The 14334-nt window shown below is 35.4% G+C and overlaps 1 protein-coding gene across 1 annotated transcript in view; it reads left to right on the top strand.

The window, feature by feature from the left end:
- DUSP16 (dual specificity phosphatase 16) overlaps positions 1–14334 on the top strand; it is a 102456-nt gene that overhangs the window by 72088 nt on the left and 16034 nt on the right. Inside the window, exon 4 of the mRNA XM_003771273.4 lies at positions 7564–7727. Within this exon, the coding sequence (XP_003771321.1) occupies positions 7564–7727 (164 nt within the window). The remainder of the gene's footprint in view (positions 1–7563; positions 7728–14334) is intronic.

Genomic DNA, 14334 nt, shown 5'->3' with positions numbered 1-14334 from the left:
ATTCGCTGCGCCACCTAGTGCCCCTCTGAAATTTGTTTTAACAAAATTACTTAACAGAATGGATGATGTCACATGTCATTTTCCATTTTACTATTTACTGATTTATCAACAGATAGGAAGGATATGTGCTTTAACTTTGATAGTATCATATAATAATTGACCTTTGCACTAGACCTGAATTGTTGGCTTTCCTGGAGCTATTTCATAAAAGTTATTTGCTTCTTTCTTTTCTTTCCTCCTTCCTTCCTCTTCCCCTTCCCTCCTTCCTCCCCTTCTCTCCCTACCTTCCTCCTTTCCTTTTTTCTTTCCTTCCTTCTTTTCCCTTCTCTCCCTCCTTCCCGTCCTTTTCTTTTCTCCTTCCCCTCTTCCTTCCTTCCTTTCTTTCCTTTCCCTTTCCCCTTGCCCTCCTGTCTTCCCTTCTTCCTTTCTTTTGAAATCAACAAACTTTATTGTTACTTGAAAGCTGTTATCAGAGGCAATCTTGGTGACCTCCAAGTCCACCATAAGAAATACACAATGAGAATGGGTATTCTCAGCCTAAAAGTCTGATGTCCCCAATATACCATATATTGTTTGGGGGGGGAAATAAACTGTCCTATTATCTATAGGACTAATAAAGTAAGGAGATTTTCTCAATTGTTATAGGAGTTACTTTCAATCCCTGTCTCCTATGTTGTATTTCTGAAATTGAAATTTGAAACCACATGTAGAACTTTACATTTACCCATATTAGAAGATTTAGATAAACTGATAAAAAGTGAAGTAAACAGACCAAGAAAAAATAGTAAACATAATTTCTACAATCATGCCAATGGGGAAGATAAAAGTAACAAAATAATTGAAATGGAATCCATTAAAACTATCAGGATTAGTCTTGGGCCCAAAAAAGGAGAGGAAATGATGCATCTTCCATTAACACTGCATAGAATGTCAGAGCTCTTTGATATGTTGCTTGGTTTTTTGTTTTTTTTTTTTAACTTTTTTTTCTCTCTCTCTTTTTATAATAGATAGTTCTCTCTGGGTAAGGGAGGGATACATTGGGAGCTGCAGGGGTTGGAAAATAGAGGTTTTTTTTAACTTGTTAATATGGCAATTTGAAAGGTTAGAGAGAAGCCCATTTCTCCCATATCAGCCTTGGTAAATAGGGACAAGACTTTTCAACTTCTATGGCAAAGACAAAGAAAATCTACAAGATTGGAAATGCCTAACTCCAGACCACAAAGAGATAGCCAGATGCTTTTTAAATCCGTAGGCAAGTAGAGAGGTCTTGCTGGGAAACCAGTATGAGTGAGCCTAGATGTGCCTGGAAGCTTGCAGAGGGTGGGAGGAAGGTGATGAAAGCAGCCTGAACTCCTGTAACTGGGGAGGAACCACACTAAGGAAATTATCATGAGCACTGGTAGCTGTCAGAGGCAGGTGTCCCAGAAGAGCCAAAACAGACTTTCACAAATGGCCCTGACACTAGTCGGTGCTTTAAACCAAAGCTTCTTTAAGTGTGGGTCGTGAGCCCACACGTATATGGTTATGTGACTGCAGTCACATAACTGAACATGGGGGTAATGAAATTATGATTTATTTTTAGTAAATATTTGATTTGTATACTTATTGTGTATACCTATGTACTTGGGGTTGCATAAAAATTTCTTAGGGGGATAGAGTCACAAGAAGCCCTGTTTTAAACAGAGGAAATGCAGGACAACATCAGCTTGAAAAATGTGGTGCCTGAAACCAAATTCTAACCCTGGCCTGTGAGAATGTAAACCAAAAACAGGATCACTCGTGATGGATCAGTGCCCAGGGAGATTGGACAAAAATAGAAGTCAAAAGAAATCTAGAAAGGTTTGAACAATGGGAACGAGATAAATGAAATGTTTACATCTTAATAGAAGGAAAGAGACAAGTTTTCCTTTAGAGTCCTGTTCTAAAAAGTTAGAAAGGGAGTGAATAAGACTAACATTTGCTTATTATGAGAGGAAAGAAAAATAATATAGCAGGGAGGAAGTGAGGAAGAAGGAAAAACAACTTATTTCATATACATGGGACAGAACCCTCCTAGTATACGCTAAGTGTTTTTTTTTTCCTTATTAGTTCAAAAACATGCAAATAAAGTTGCTTGCAACCGTCAAGTTGAACCTATTTGGGTTTGTAACTTGTCTTCTTTTTCATTTGTAACTTTCTTCTGCCTTTCCTTTTACTGAATTTTTAAAAGAGATTGTCTTGTTAAATTTTTTGGAGTAGTTAGGAAATAATGAAGAAATGTGGTGAGAGAAGACATCAAAGCCATAGAGTTTGAAAAGTTAAATACCAAAGAAATTAAAGTTATAATTGAAAGAGCTGAGATCTGACTGTGGGGTTTATTAAAAGGGCCAAGCAAAAACTGGGAAAGTTTGCTTGCATAATTGATTCTAAGAGTCAGTGCTTAGGGAAGAAAACTTAGTGCTTCAGTTCAAAAAACCCAAGTTCATAAATGCAGGATAGAGTAGGGATGATTAACTAGCCATTTTTCTGAAAAAAGATTTGGGGATTTTAGAGTGTATCAAAAGTTCAGGTTAAATTAACATTGTGATATAGTTAGCTTTTATAGAATAATAGCATCTATACAGCACATTAAGGTTTGTCCCTATGTCATCATATATGATCCCCACAACAACCCTATGAAGTAAGTGTTATTATCTCCATTGTACAGAAGAGGAACTGAGATTAAGAAAGGTAATTTGCCTATTGCTATTGCTATTAAGTGAATGACTCCCAAGCCCAGTATGCTATTCACTCTACCACCCAGCTGCCCATAAATATGGCAGCCAGAAAAGCCTGTGCAAACTTGTGCATCATTAAGACAGGAGTCAGGACTTAATAGTCCCGCTGTGCTCTGCCCTTGTCAGAACACATCTGGGTACTGCAATTTAAAAGAAAATGGAGAAGCCTCAGAATATTCATAATGGGGTAGTCAAGGTGGATGGTGAAGGGTTTGGAGTGAATTTCATTGTAGGATCCTTTGAAGGAACTGGTCCTGTGCAGTTGGAAGAATAGAAAACTCTAGGGGAACATAACAGCTGTCTGGGTATTTAAAGGCCTATAATGTAAAGGAGATATTGCTTTGTTTGACTTTACAGAGAATACTGGAACAAAGAGGCTAGTTTATATATAAAACAAGGATGAATAGGAAATAATTAACAGAGGGAAGGAACTAGATTTAAGAAGGGTTTGTGGGAGAAGTCTTTCTGTAGGTGATATTTTAGTTAGGACTTAAAGGGAGCCAGCGAGGTCAGTAATTGAAGTGAAGGAGAGAAAGTATCCCAGGCACAGGTGGACAGCGAAAGTTGAGGCTCAGATCTAGCCAATGGGATGTCATGTCACATGAGAGACCTAGCAAGCAGAAGAGCCATTTTGACTGGATTAGAATAAATACAAAGGGGAATACTAATATATGGAAGATGGAAACAGAGGTGGAGCCAGGTTGTAAGGAGTTTTAAAATCTAAACAGAGGAATTTTAAATTTAAACCTACAGTAAAAAGATCCACTGGGATTTATTGAATGGGGATATGGTCAGGCCTGCTCTTGAAGAAAATCACATTGACAATGTATATAGGGAATGGATTGGGGAGGATCTCAAGGCAGTGCTTATGTTAATACCCTTTACAAATTGATGAGCTATCTGAAGATGAGACAATTTGTCAGCAAGATAGTCTAGTCTGTAGTTTTTCACATAATAAAAATTCACATTTATATAGTATTTTAAGATCTGCCAAACACTTTCATAACAGCCCTCTGAGGTCATAGGATAAAATGGTATTCCTATTTAAAACATAGGGAAACTAAGACTTTAATAGGTGAAGTGGCTTGCCCAGCTAATAAATATACAAAGCAGGGTTTCTAACAAATTTAGAGCTATAGCCATCGTATAATATTGCCCTTCAAGAGGAAAATAAAACTCATTTCTATGTCTCATTTCCAGAAGAGTATTCTTGGAGTAATTTAGATTAAAAGGTCAAAATTAACTGCTAGCTTCTTATTTGGTTGTACAGACAGGGTGTGGATTTATACATATATATTAATAATTCAGCTAGTGCTATCCCAATTTTTTTTTCTGAAGCAGTTGGGGTTAAGTGACTTGCCCAGGGTCACACAGCTAGGAAGCGTTAAGGGTCTGAGATCAGCTTTGACTTCAGGGCTGGTGCTCTGTCTATTGCATCATTTAGCTGCCCCTTGCTGTCCCTTTTTTTTTTTTTTTTTTTAACACCATTACTTGTCACCATTTTCCAGGAATGTGAATTGAATGTTGTGTTATTTAGGACATCAAGCATATTAAGCATAGGGTCTTAGAAAAGAAAAAATCCAAGCTTTTGTGAAACAAACAAACAAGCACCTTAGAGCTACTTCTGAGGAATGCTGTAGAAAACCAGTGAAAAGGCATTGCTTTTCTGATCAGTCCCCAATTAATATTTATATATTTACACATTTGTAATATGTAAATATTAGATATTTACATATTTAAGGTTCAGACTTTTCAGAATATAACATAATTACCAGAAACTCAATGAAAATCTTGCCCACCTCCTTTATCATTTGATTTAGCTGAGAATGCTTCTGAAATATAGTTTATTTTTATAGCAATCCGATATAGTACTTAGTGGACAAATATTGCTAGCTATTCTTGGTAGAGGAGTGAAAAACAAGCCCCAGAACAGTTCCTAAGTAAGGTCACATAGCATTATCACTTCGGAACTAGAATTAGAAAGAATTCAGTTTTCTTGATTTCTAGTCCACAAACCTTCCCACAAAGCTACAGTGTACTTTAAGTAATTAGGATCTGTCAACACTCTTCTGAAGTATCTTGCAATGTGAACACAAGAGCCCAGGTATCAGCAGTGATTATGGTAATCTTGACTGACTGCCAGGGGAATCCCAAATACTTCACTTTCTATTTTCTTCCCTCCCAACCTCCCTTCCCCTACACGCACACACACACACACACACACACACACACACACACACATACACACTCTAGATTTGAGGATGGAAACAAATTTATGAAAGTAGGACTGAAATATATCTGCCTGCATCTTTGAAATAAGAAATGTAACATTATGGTAGGAAATGTTTTGTTTTCATTTTAGACCTAGATTTAATTCACATTTTTCTAATGTAGCAATAGAATTGGCAATAAATTAGATTAGATCGCATTATAGCTACATTTTGTGTATCACACATTATTTGCTATTGATTTTTAACTTTACTTTGGGTTTCTACTTGATCCTAGAAACAAATGCAGATTGAAGGGGATGCAGGTGAGAGTAATGAATATAAATCTAGAGTATTATAGAGAGACTTTGTACCAAGGTGGTACCCTGAACTGGAGGCAGGCTGAGTAGTTCCCCTATACCTACTCTAGTAAAACCTTAAAAGTTCTCAACCTACCAAATAACCAACCAGTGCTCCATTGAGAATTTCAGCAAGTGCCATTTTCCACCCTAACACCACACAAAAAGTCAGGAATAATAGAAGAGCCCCTATTTCCTTGTACCCTCTCTCCCTTCTTCCTCAGCTCATTTTCTCCCAGCAACTAGTAGTAGGACCAGCCCACGAAGTCAATGCAGAACTGCCGGATGACACAGTACTCAGACCTGGACATCCCAGACCCTAGAGCTTTGGGGTCCCTGATATTCTGTCCTAAAGTACCAGAGACTGCCCTGAAATTAAAGCCTAATCCCAGGAGGAGGAAGTCAGCACAGGAATTTAAGAGACCCAGAGTGAGATCAGGTAGGGCCAGCCACCCCATCTGAAAGTGCTACAGTGTGTAAAGCATTACCTGGGCACAAAGTCCCAATTCAAAATCTGAATAAGAGTAGACACCAATCATATTAAAAATTATTTAAAATTTAACTCTGTAACAGCTTCCCCAGCCCCATCCCCCAAAAAAAATCCAATATATTTTTCCTACAAGGACTATGAATACCAAGAATAAATGTAGCCAGACCTTTTTTATTTTTTAATGAAATAAAAACTTTCAGGAAAGAATTAGGAGAATAGATAACTAAGAATGATATTGGTAAATGAACTCTCTGAACCAAACTGCAATCATTGACTCCATGAGACAAACAAAAAATATTAGAACAAATTTTTTAAAACATCTGAAGAAAATGTAAGCTATCTGATATTTTTAAAAAAATAAACCTGAAAAAATGAATCAAGGAGAGATTATTTAGGAATCACTGAACTCCCTGAAAACCGTTATTTAATACCTTCACTCTTACCCCAAAAAAGCCTATTTATTTTATTTTGAGCTACCATAATTGCAAACTATCCAGGAAAACTAATACTAGGAAGATTCCAGAGCTATAATATTAGATAAAAAAGTACTTCAAATATTTTTTCTGGGTATCTGGGGATAATATAGGGGAAATCACAAAGGAAATAAACTTCCTAATTCTGAAGGGGTGAAGAGGAAGAACTAAGATCTAAGACATAACTTTGGGTAGCCTCAAACAACTGCGGAATAGCTAAATAAATTGTAGTATATGAAAATAATAGAATATTTAAAAATGACCAAAGATTTTAGGGAATCTTGGGTAAAGTGAAAAGAGCAGAACTAGGATAACAATTTAAATAGAGAATAACATTGAAAAAAAGCAACTTTGAAAAATTTAATTATTCTGATAAAAGCAATAACTAACCATGTCTTCAGAGGACCTATGAAAAATCATGTTGCTCATCTCCTGATAGAGAGGAGACATGCACAGAATGCAGAGACATAAATTTTGTATATGGTCACTAGGTAGGAGATTAGGAAGAAGGTCCGTAGAAGCATTTTTTAACACTAGAAGAACTGGAATTTAAAATCATCTCAAAGAACCAAGATGTGTCAATTGAAAAAAAAATAGAGATAGCAAGATAAAAGTTTTACTTCAAATTAAAAAAGTTCTCATCAAATAATACACCTGGCCTTTCTAGTGTTTTCTGGTTTTTGTTTTTTTGGGTTGTTTTTTTTTTTTTTAAACCACAGGGAAAAAAACACAAGGAGATTCAGAAAGAAAGCAAGACAATCAGGATAATTTTGAAAGAATGGGTACACTATACTTGATTGCTCACTGTATCAGGGAGGGTAGAATAGAATTTGGAATGCAAAACGTTTTTTAAAATGCTAAAAATTGTTTTAACATAAAATTGAGGGAAATATTTTCAATTAAATTTTTAAAAATTGTAGAAATTACTGGTAGAATGTATTATATAAAAAATTGAATAGTATGAAATTGAATTAATTTCACATAAAATCCTCCCTTTTTTGTATTCTGCTCTGTGTATGGAAATGCTTTTTTGTGGGGATTGAAGTTCAGAATAAAAAATAGTGTGATATGTTTAGTTTTTTTTAACATACACATTATAATCATGCTAGACCTGGTTCTGGGACCCAGGAAATCAATTCAACAAATTAACTTGTATCTGTGTGATTTTTTTTTTCCCTCCTTTTCAAAACAGTCTTAGTGTAATAATTTCCAGAATGTAGACTTCCTCTTTGCACATGGCATAACCGTTGTATGACAAAACAAAATGTTTGTTTCCAGGTGGGTTTGATGAATTCTCACGTTGTTTCCCTGACCTCTGTGAAGGAAAATCTGCTTTAGTTCCTACCTGCATTTCCCAGCCCTGCCTACCTGTCACCAACACTGGGCCGACCCGAATTCTTCCAAATCTTTATCTGGGCTGCCAGCGAGATGTCCTCAACAAGGTGGGTACTACAAGAGCATCCTTTGCTAGCTGGGGATGATAATAGCATCGACCTCCTACTGTTGCTGTGGGGATCAAATTGAGATAATTGTAAAGCAATTAGCACAACGCCTGGCATATAGTCAGCTCTGCAGAAATGTTAGTGAAGTGATTATTATTACTGACTAAAAATTTCATGGAGTTTCAAAAGACATACCTGAAACCCAAAGAGGAAATGCAGTCACTCGTGATTATTTTTCATAATCTTGTTGGGAAAAGCTTTTGATGTCATAATGTCATGATCAAGTTTAGTCATGTTCTTATGCTGCATTTTTTTTTTTCTGGGAAGTAAATTGTAAGCTCTTGATTGCTCTTTTAAGAGAAGGAGGAGGACAAAGGGAAAACCAGCATTTAGATGTTCTGTTGGTAGTTAGGCTGTTGTCGTTTTCCTAAGTCTGACACTTTCTCTGTACAATTTGGTGCTGCTTCAGACATGAGTACTTAAGAGCTGTGAGGACCAGAACGGGAGCAGCTACAGCAGTTTTGCCCAGTGGTTAGTGTGTGATACAGAATGATTTCTGAAAAGATCAGGGATATCGAAGCCTACTGTCCAGAGCAGCCAGTGGCTCTGGGGACACGGTTTTCCTGACACATAAGTATGTATGAACCTCGGTTTATGAGTGCACTCTATGGGCTCTGTGCTTAGTAAATATTTTATGTTTAAGAGTCAGTGGTGTCATTGTGACTGATTTTTGTGTAAATGGGAAGCACACCAGTGGGAGTAAAATATCTTTAATAGAGAGGAGTATATTACCCCCACCCCAGGGTTATCTCCTTGGAACCTGAAAGTTGAATAGTAGCCACATAGACATTCCTTTTGAGAACACTGTCCTAATCTATCAGAAATGAAGTTATAGGTGGGCTACATAAGCCAGCCCTAGCCTAGAGAGAGACTCTAGGGGGAGCTGGTGCCATGCTAGGGCTCCATATCTTTTCTCTCATTTGGCCATCTCCAGCTATAACACTCCACTAGTATACATTTACCCCCATTCTGAAGCCTTTAGGTGTCTGTATAAATAGACCAATTTTCCTCCTACCAAAATTAAGATTGATAATTTTTTTAATCCTATTGGTTTGCTTGGATTCAGATTCAGAGAGATAAAATAGAAATTTTGTTGCAGAACATTAAAATGGTACTCACAGAGATAATTCTTCTTAATGAATGCTCAGGGCTCAGTCCACTATAGATTCAAGTTATCTTAACTTGAACTAGGCCCTTGCTGCTGTACTTGAGTACTCATAATTATCTGTGATTAACTCATGGAATCTGAAAATTCACTGGTCAACCCATCCTGCCACAATCTTCATTAAGGAGGAACTAATTGAGGCAGTCTCTTCCACTCTTGCACAGCTCTCATTGTTGGGTTATTTTTTCTTAACATCAAGCTGGAAGTTAGGCTGTTGTATTGTTTTGCAACTTTTAAAGATAAATACTATATTAATTCTTCTTTTTGTTTTTAATAATAGCTTTTTCTTTTCAAAATATATGCAAAGATAATTTTCATCATTTACCGTTGCAAAACCTTGTGTTCCAAATTTTTCTCCCTCCTTCCCCCTCTTCCCCTCCCAACTTTATCAATATAAGTTAAACATACCTATATATTTGCACAATAATTGTTTCTCTTTTTCCCTTCTTTTTTTCTTTCTTTGCAATACTATTCCCTGCTCTTTATTCTGCTGGCTAGTATACCTTGTCATACTTCTCCTGGCATCTCTCCTAAATGTTCTTGTTTTTCCTTTAGTCCTCAAATCCACCCTCCATCTCCTTTCTCTGCTAGCAGATGACTTCACCTCTTATTTTCCTGAGATGTGTGAGGCCATCTATTATCCACTCTCCCTCATATATCAAACCACACCTTCTCTTTTGTTCCAGTCTCATGCTGTGGCACAGCCCTTCTCTTTGCTAAAATGAAGAAACTTGACTCTGCCTTTGAGTCTAGCCTCTCCCCTTAAAGCTTGCCCTTTTGATTATTACCTCGTTTATTTTCAGCCTCTCCCTTCTTACTACTACTGACTCCTTGCTTTCTTTACATTTCCAGCCTCCTACTATTAGAGCCCTGATGATTCCCCTAAGATCATGGCTGTTGTTTTTTTCCTTAGCTTCATACAAGAGATGCTGATGTAAATATCAGATCATCAGATATGTTTGTGAATTAAATTTCCCCTTTTATAGTTACTCTCCATCCCCAAAAAGGACCTAAGAAAAGCATTGTGGAGTAATGAATGGAGTATCGCTCTTGAAATCAAGAGGACTCAAGTTGACTTCTTGCAGCTGACACATTACTAGCTTTGTGACCACAGGCAAATTCATTAATCAAATTAAATTAAGCGTCAGTTTTTTAACATTATAACTTATAGATACTTTTTTGTTTGCTTTTTACTTGTTTTATTTTATTTTTTACTTTGACAGCATTTTACTTTTCCAAATACATGTAAAGATAGTTTTCAACATTCACCTTTGCAAAACCTTGTTAGACATATTGTTGATAAGTATCCATAAAAAGAGTTAACAGTGGGAATTTCCAACGTGGATGAAATCCTCCCTAGCTCAGTACCAAAAAATAATAAATAAATAGGAAGAAGGAGAAGGGAAAAATAAGCATTTATATAATACTTTTTAAAAATTATCTCATTTATCCTCATTATGACCCTGGAAGATAGATGCTGCTATTATTATCTGCATTTTACAGATGAGAAAAATTAAGGCGAGCAGAGGATAAATGATTTGCCTAGGGTTATATAGCTAGTAAATGTTTGGATCTGAATTTGAACTCAAATTTTTCTGACTCCAGATCCCATACTCTTTCAATAGTCACAAAAAGTAAATTATATCAAATTTTTTCCTTGTTCTTATCCTGCTGAAGAATTATAAACTACTAATATACATATATCCATACACCTCCCTATTTACATGCATGGAAATATATGCATACAGACAGCAGCACAGGTAAATGAACTAAGATGCAGCCAAAAGAGTGGATAAGAAGACTTAGAAGGAACTTGCCAGACCTGTGGAAGTTTCCTCTGCCCATATAGGTCAGCATCTTCTCTGTGATTTACAGTCTTAGAAAATTTCCTAGGACACTGAGAGGATAAGTGACTCAGTAACATGGTTACACAGATTTAACTTTAGAAATTCCAACTGCAAAGTCAGCCCTCTCACTATGTCACTGTCTTGGGAGGAGTGGAAAGATAACTGCCATTTTAGATAGATCCTTAAAGCTTAGGAAAAGCCTTATTTAGAAAAACCTCATGGTATAGGTAGTGTAAACATTACTATCCTCTGAGAAGTTAAATAATGGTGATATAATTAATAAGTGTTGAGCCAGGATTATTTTCTCAAAAATCAATTCTTTCCACTGTGCTGCTGAGATCACATTGAAACCAAACCATGTTTAATTATAAGTAGTGATTTTTTGAATTTGGTGTATAAGTTGATTTTATATGACAGATATAAAATGAATCATTTTGTAAATCAGAAACTACCTCTTGAATTGCATTGTGATTTCAGAGGTGCTTTATCATGTTTAATCTCTAATCTAGCCCTGCTGCTGCTGAGTGCTTAGTGATTCAAGGACATGAGCATTAAGTATACCTGAAGTGTACTTATTTAAAGTATATTTAAAGGTGAATGTTTTTGTAAAGCAAAGAGTTATTTTATGAAGCAAAGGACCTCCTCATTGATCTGTTTTGTAAATTGAGATTTTTGTTTATTGGATTTTCTTCATTCAGAATGTGCCTTCATACTTTTAAAATTTCTTTCATATAAAGAGTGGTGTTATCATGGAAAGGGTTAACAACAATGTTAATTAAGAGTTTAAGTCTGGGTAGGGTTCCAAACACTAAGATCCTTCAAATTGGTATAAACAGTCCACAATATCAGTGAATTGCAATTTTTGTCTTTGGGTCCCCATTCATTGCTTAGAACCTTGTTTTGCCTTTAGTAGCTGAGTGGTAAATGTTAGTTGATTAATGAATCTATCTCATTGCTTACAACATTTATATCATGCCTCACAATAGGTCACCTAGACTATTTTGATTTCCTAATCACAAATAAAAGTAAAAACAAATAGTTTGACTTCTATCACAAATTTGTTAAAGAAAAGGTGTAAAAAATATTGGCATCAATGTAAGTCTCCCTTGATAATTTTTCAGAAAGCTATCAAGTTGTTTTATCTCCCCATCTTCTAAAAGATGTCTGCTAAAATATCCTCAGAGTACTTGTAAATTTTATGATCCAGAGGCTTTTGTCTTTTGGCTTATTTGGAGTAAAAATATGAAAAGTTTTACAAAGAACTTATAAAGAGATCTCCATTGCTTTTTGAGAGTAGAATTTTCTGAAATAAATGTCTGTTCATAAAAATTGATATTTTAAAGTGTTAGAAATTGTTCTATTCTAAGATTCAGTTATTTGGTACTGTTAGGAGAATATTTGTATTAAGAATATCCAGGAATGGAAGTTGGTCAGCAATGCTGAAGATAGAAGAATGGAATTGAAAAAAAGAGCATAAGATTTGGCAATTCAGAGATCATTAGTTTGAACATGGTTAGTGAGTGAATTTATTTCATTTGACTATATGTATATTTGTTACAAGGGTCTTATTTTTCTCTTTTTAGTCCAAGGCCAGGGGAGGGAGAGAATATATTTCATTAATTGAAAAATTAAATGAAAAAGAAAAGGATCATTGATAACTTTGAAAATATCATTTATAAAGTCAGAATCAGACTGCAAAGGGATAAAGGGTTAGAACAGAGAAAGTGGAGATAACATCCATGAATCATGTTTTTTAGGAGTTTGGAAAGGAAGTGAAACAAAATAATGGAGGGGAAGGTTGGGTTTATTAAAAATAATTTTTTAAGGAAGGGAGAGATTTGGCATCTCTAAAGTAGAAAAGAGACTAGCAGAAAAGAAGTTGAAGATTAGAGTGAAAAGAAGATGGTAGTAGAAATAGTCTTTTAGAGAAAATAGGAGGGGATATGCAAAAGTAGCTAACCTTGACAAGAAGATAAGGAGGGAGTTGAGATTATGTCAAAGGATTTTGAGATGAAGAGATGGGGAGAAGAGGAGCTCGTATTTAATGGCCCCAATTTTCTCAGAAAAGAGAAGTTTAAAAGCTTATTCTGTTTTAAACAACAGTGAAAGAAGCATTGTGACCAGGACCAGAGAGATTTATCCTATGTATATCCTGACCTTAGACCACATTGGGAGTATTGGGTTCACCATTTTGGAAGGGCACTGACTGATTGATTTTTCATTTGAGTGCTTACATACATGTCAGAGATCATGAATGCTACAAATCAGGGCTTAATTAGTTGTTTTGTTTATTGTTTAAACTTAAAATGATAGAGAAAAAGTTAAATAATATGAATTAAACACCTGATAAAAGTATTTTGGGAAGGGAATTGGGAGGAGAGGGATGATAGCTGTTTTCAAGTATTTGAAGATCTACATGGAGAAGAGGGTTTAAGATTTGTTCTGCTTTGTACTAGAAAATAGGAACTAAGAGCATTGGCTAGAAGTTGGAAAAGTGTTTTTAGACTTGATGTAAATAATAATTTCCTAGACTGACATGAACTGATGTGAGTGAAGTGAGCAGAACCAGGAGAACATTTTGTATACTTTAATAGCAAGATTATGTGATGATCAGCTATGATAAACTTAGCTGTTCTTAGCAATAGTGATCCAAGACAATTCCAATAGACATAGGATAGAAAATGACATCTACTTCCAGAGAGAAAACTATGGAGACTAAATGCAAATCAAAGCATACTATTTTCACCTTTTTTAAAGTTTGTTTTTTTTCCATGTAGTTTTTCCCTTTTGTCCTGATTTTTCTTTCATGGCATGACTAATATGGAAAAAATGTTTAAAATGATTGCACATGTATAACCTTTGTCAGATTGCTTGCTGTCCTGGGAGAGGGGGAAGGGAAGAGAAGGAGGATGGGAGGGAAAAAAATTTAAACTCAAAATTTTACAAAAACATCTTTACATGTAATTGGAGAAATAAAATATTATTGAAATTTTTAAAAAAGGACATTGAATGTAAATCAACACATGCTATATTCATTTCTTTTTCTTCTGCTTTTCTTTTCTCTCGTAGTTTTTCCCTTTTGTTCTGATTTTTCTCTCCCAATGTGATTCATAATGAAATGTTTTCCAAAAAATGAATGTACATGTATTACCAGAAAACAAGAACAATATCCCATCAGAGATATGTAAAGATAGATGAGGCTGCCTTAGAAAAAGTGGGAATTTCTTATTTTGTTGTTCAAGATGACTTGTTTGTTACAATGGATAAGTTGTGATCTGCACTAGTGTGTGAATGGATTATCTACACTAATGAGATCACACAACTATCAAAATATTAAAGTGCTAAAAAAAATGTCCTCACTGTTCCCCTTTCCTTTCCTTATATATTATATACGCTAAACAGTTGCCACCCTTCAATATTGCTCCATATGTCTCTGATCAGGTAACACATCAATAATATAAGATCCTATTATATTAACATGTTTATGGTAAAATCAGATTCAATTTTTATATCATTTCAACTCAATTAGGAAAGT

This window comes from Sarcophilus harrisii, chromosome 5, assembly GCF_902635505.1.
Source record: "Sarcophilus harrisii chromosome 5, mSarHar1.11, whole genome shotgun sequence".
Taxonomy (NCBI): domain Eukaryota; kingdom Metazoa; phylum Chordata; class Mammalia; order Dasyuromorphia; family Dasyuridae; genus Sarcophilus; species Sarcophilus harrisii.
This window is presented reverse-complemented; position numbering and strand designations above follow the sequence as displayed.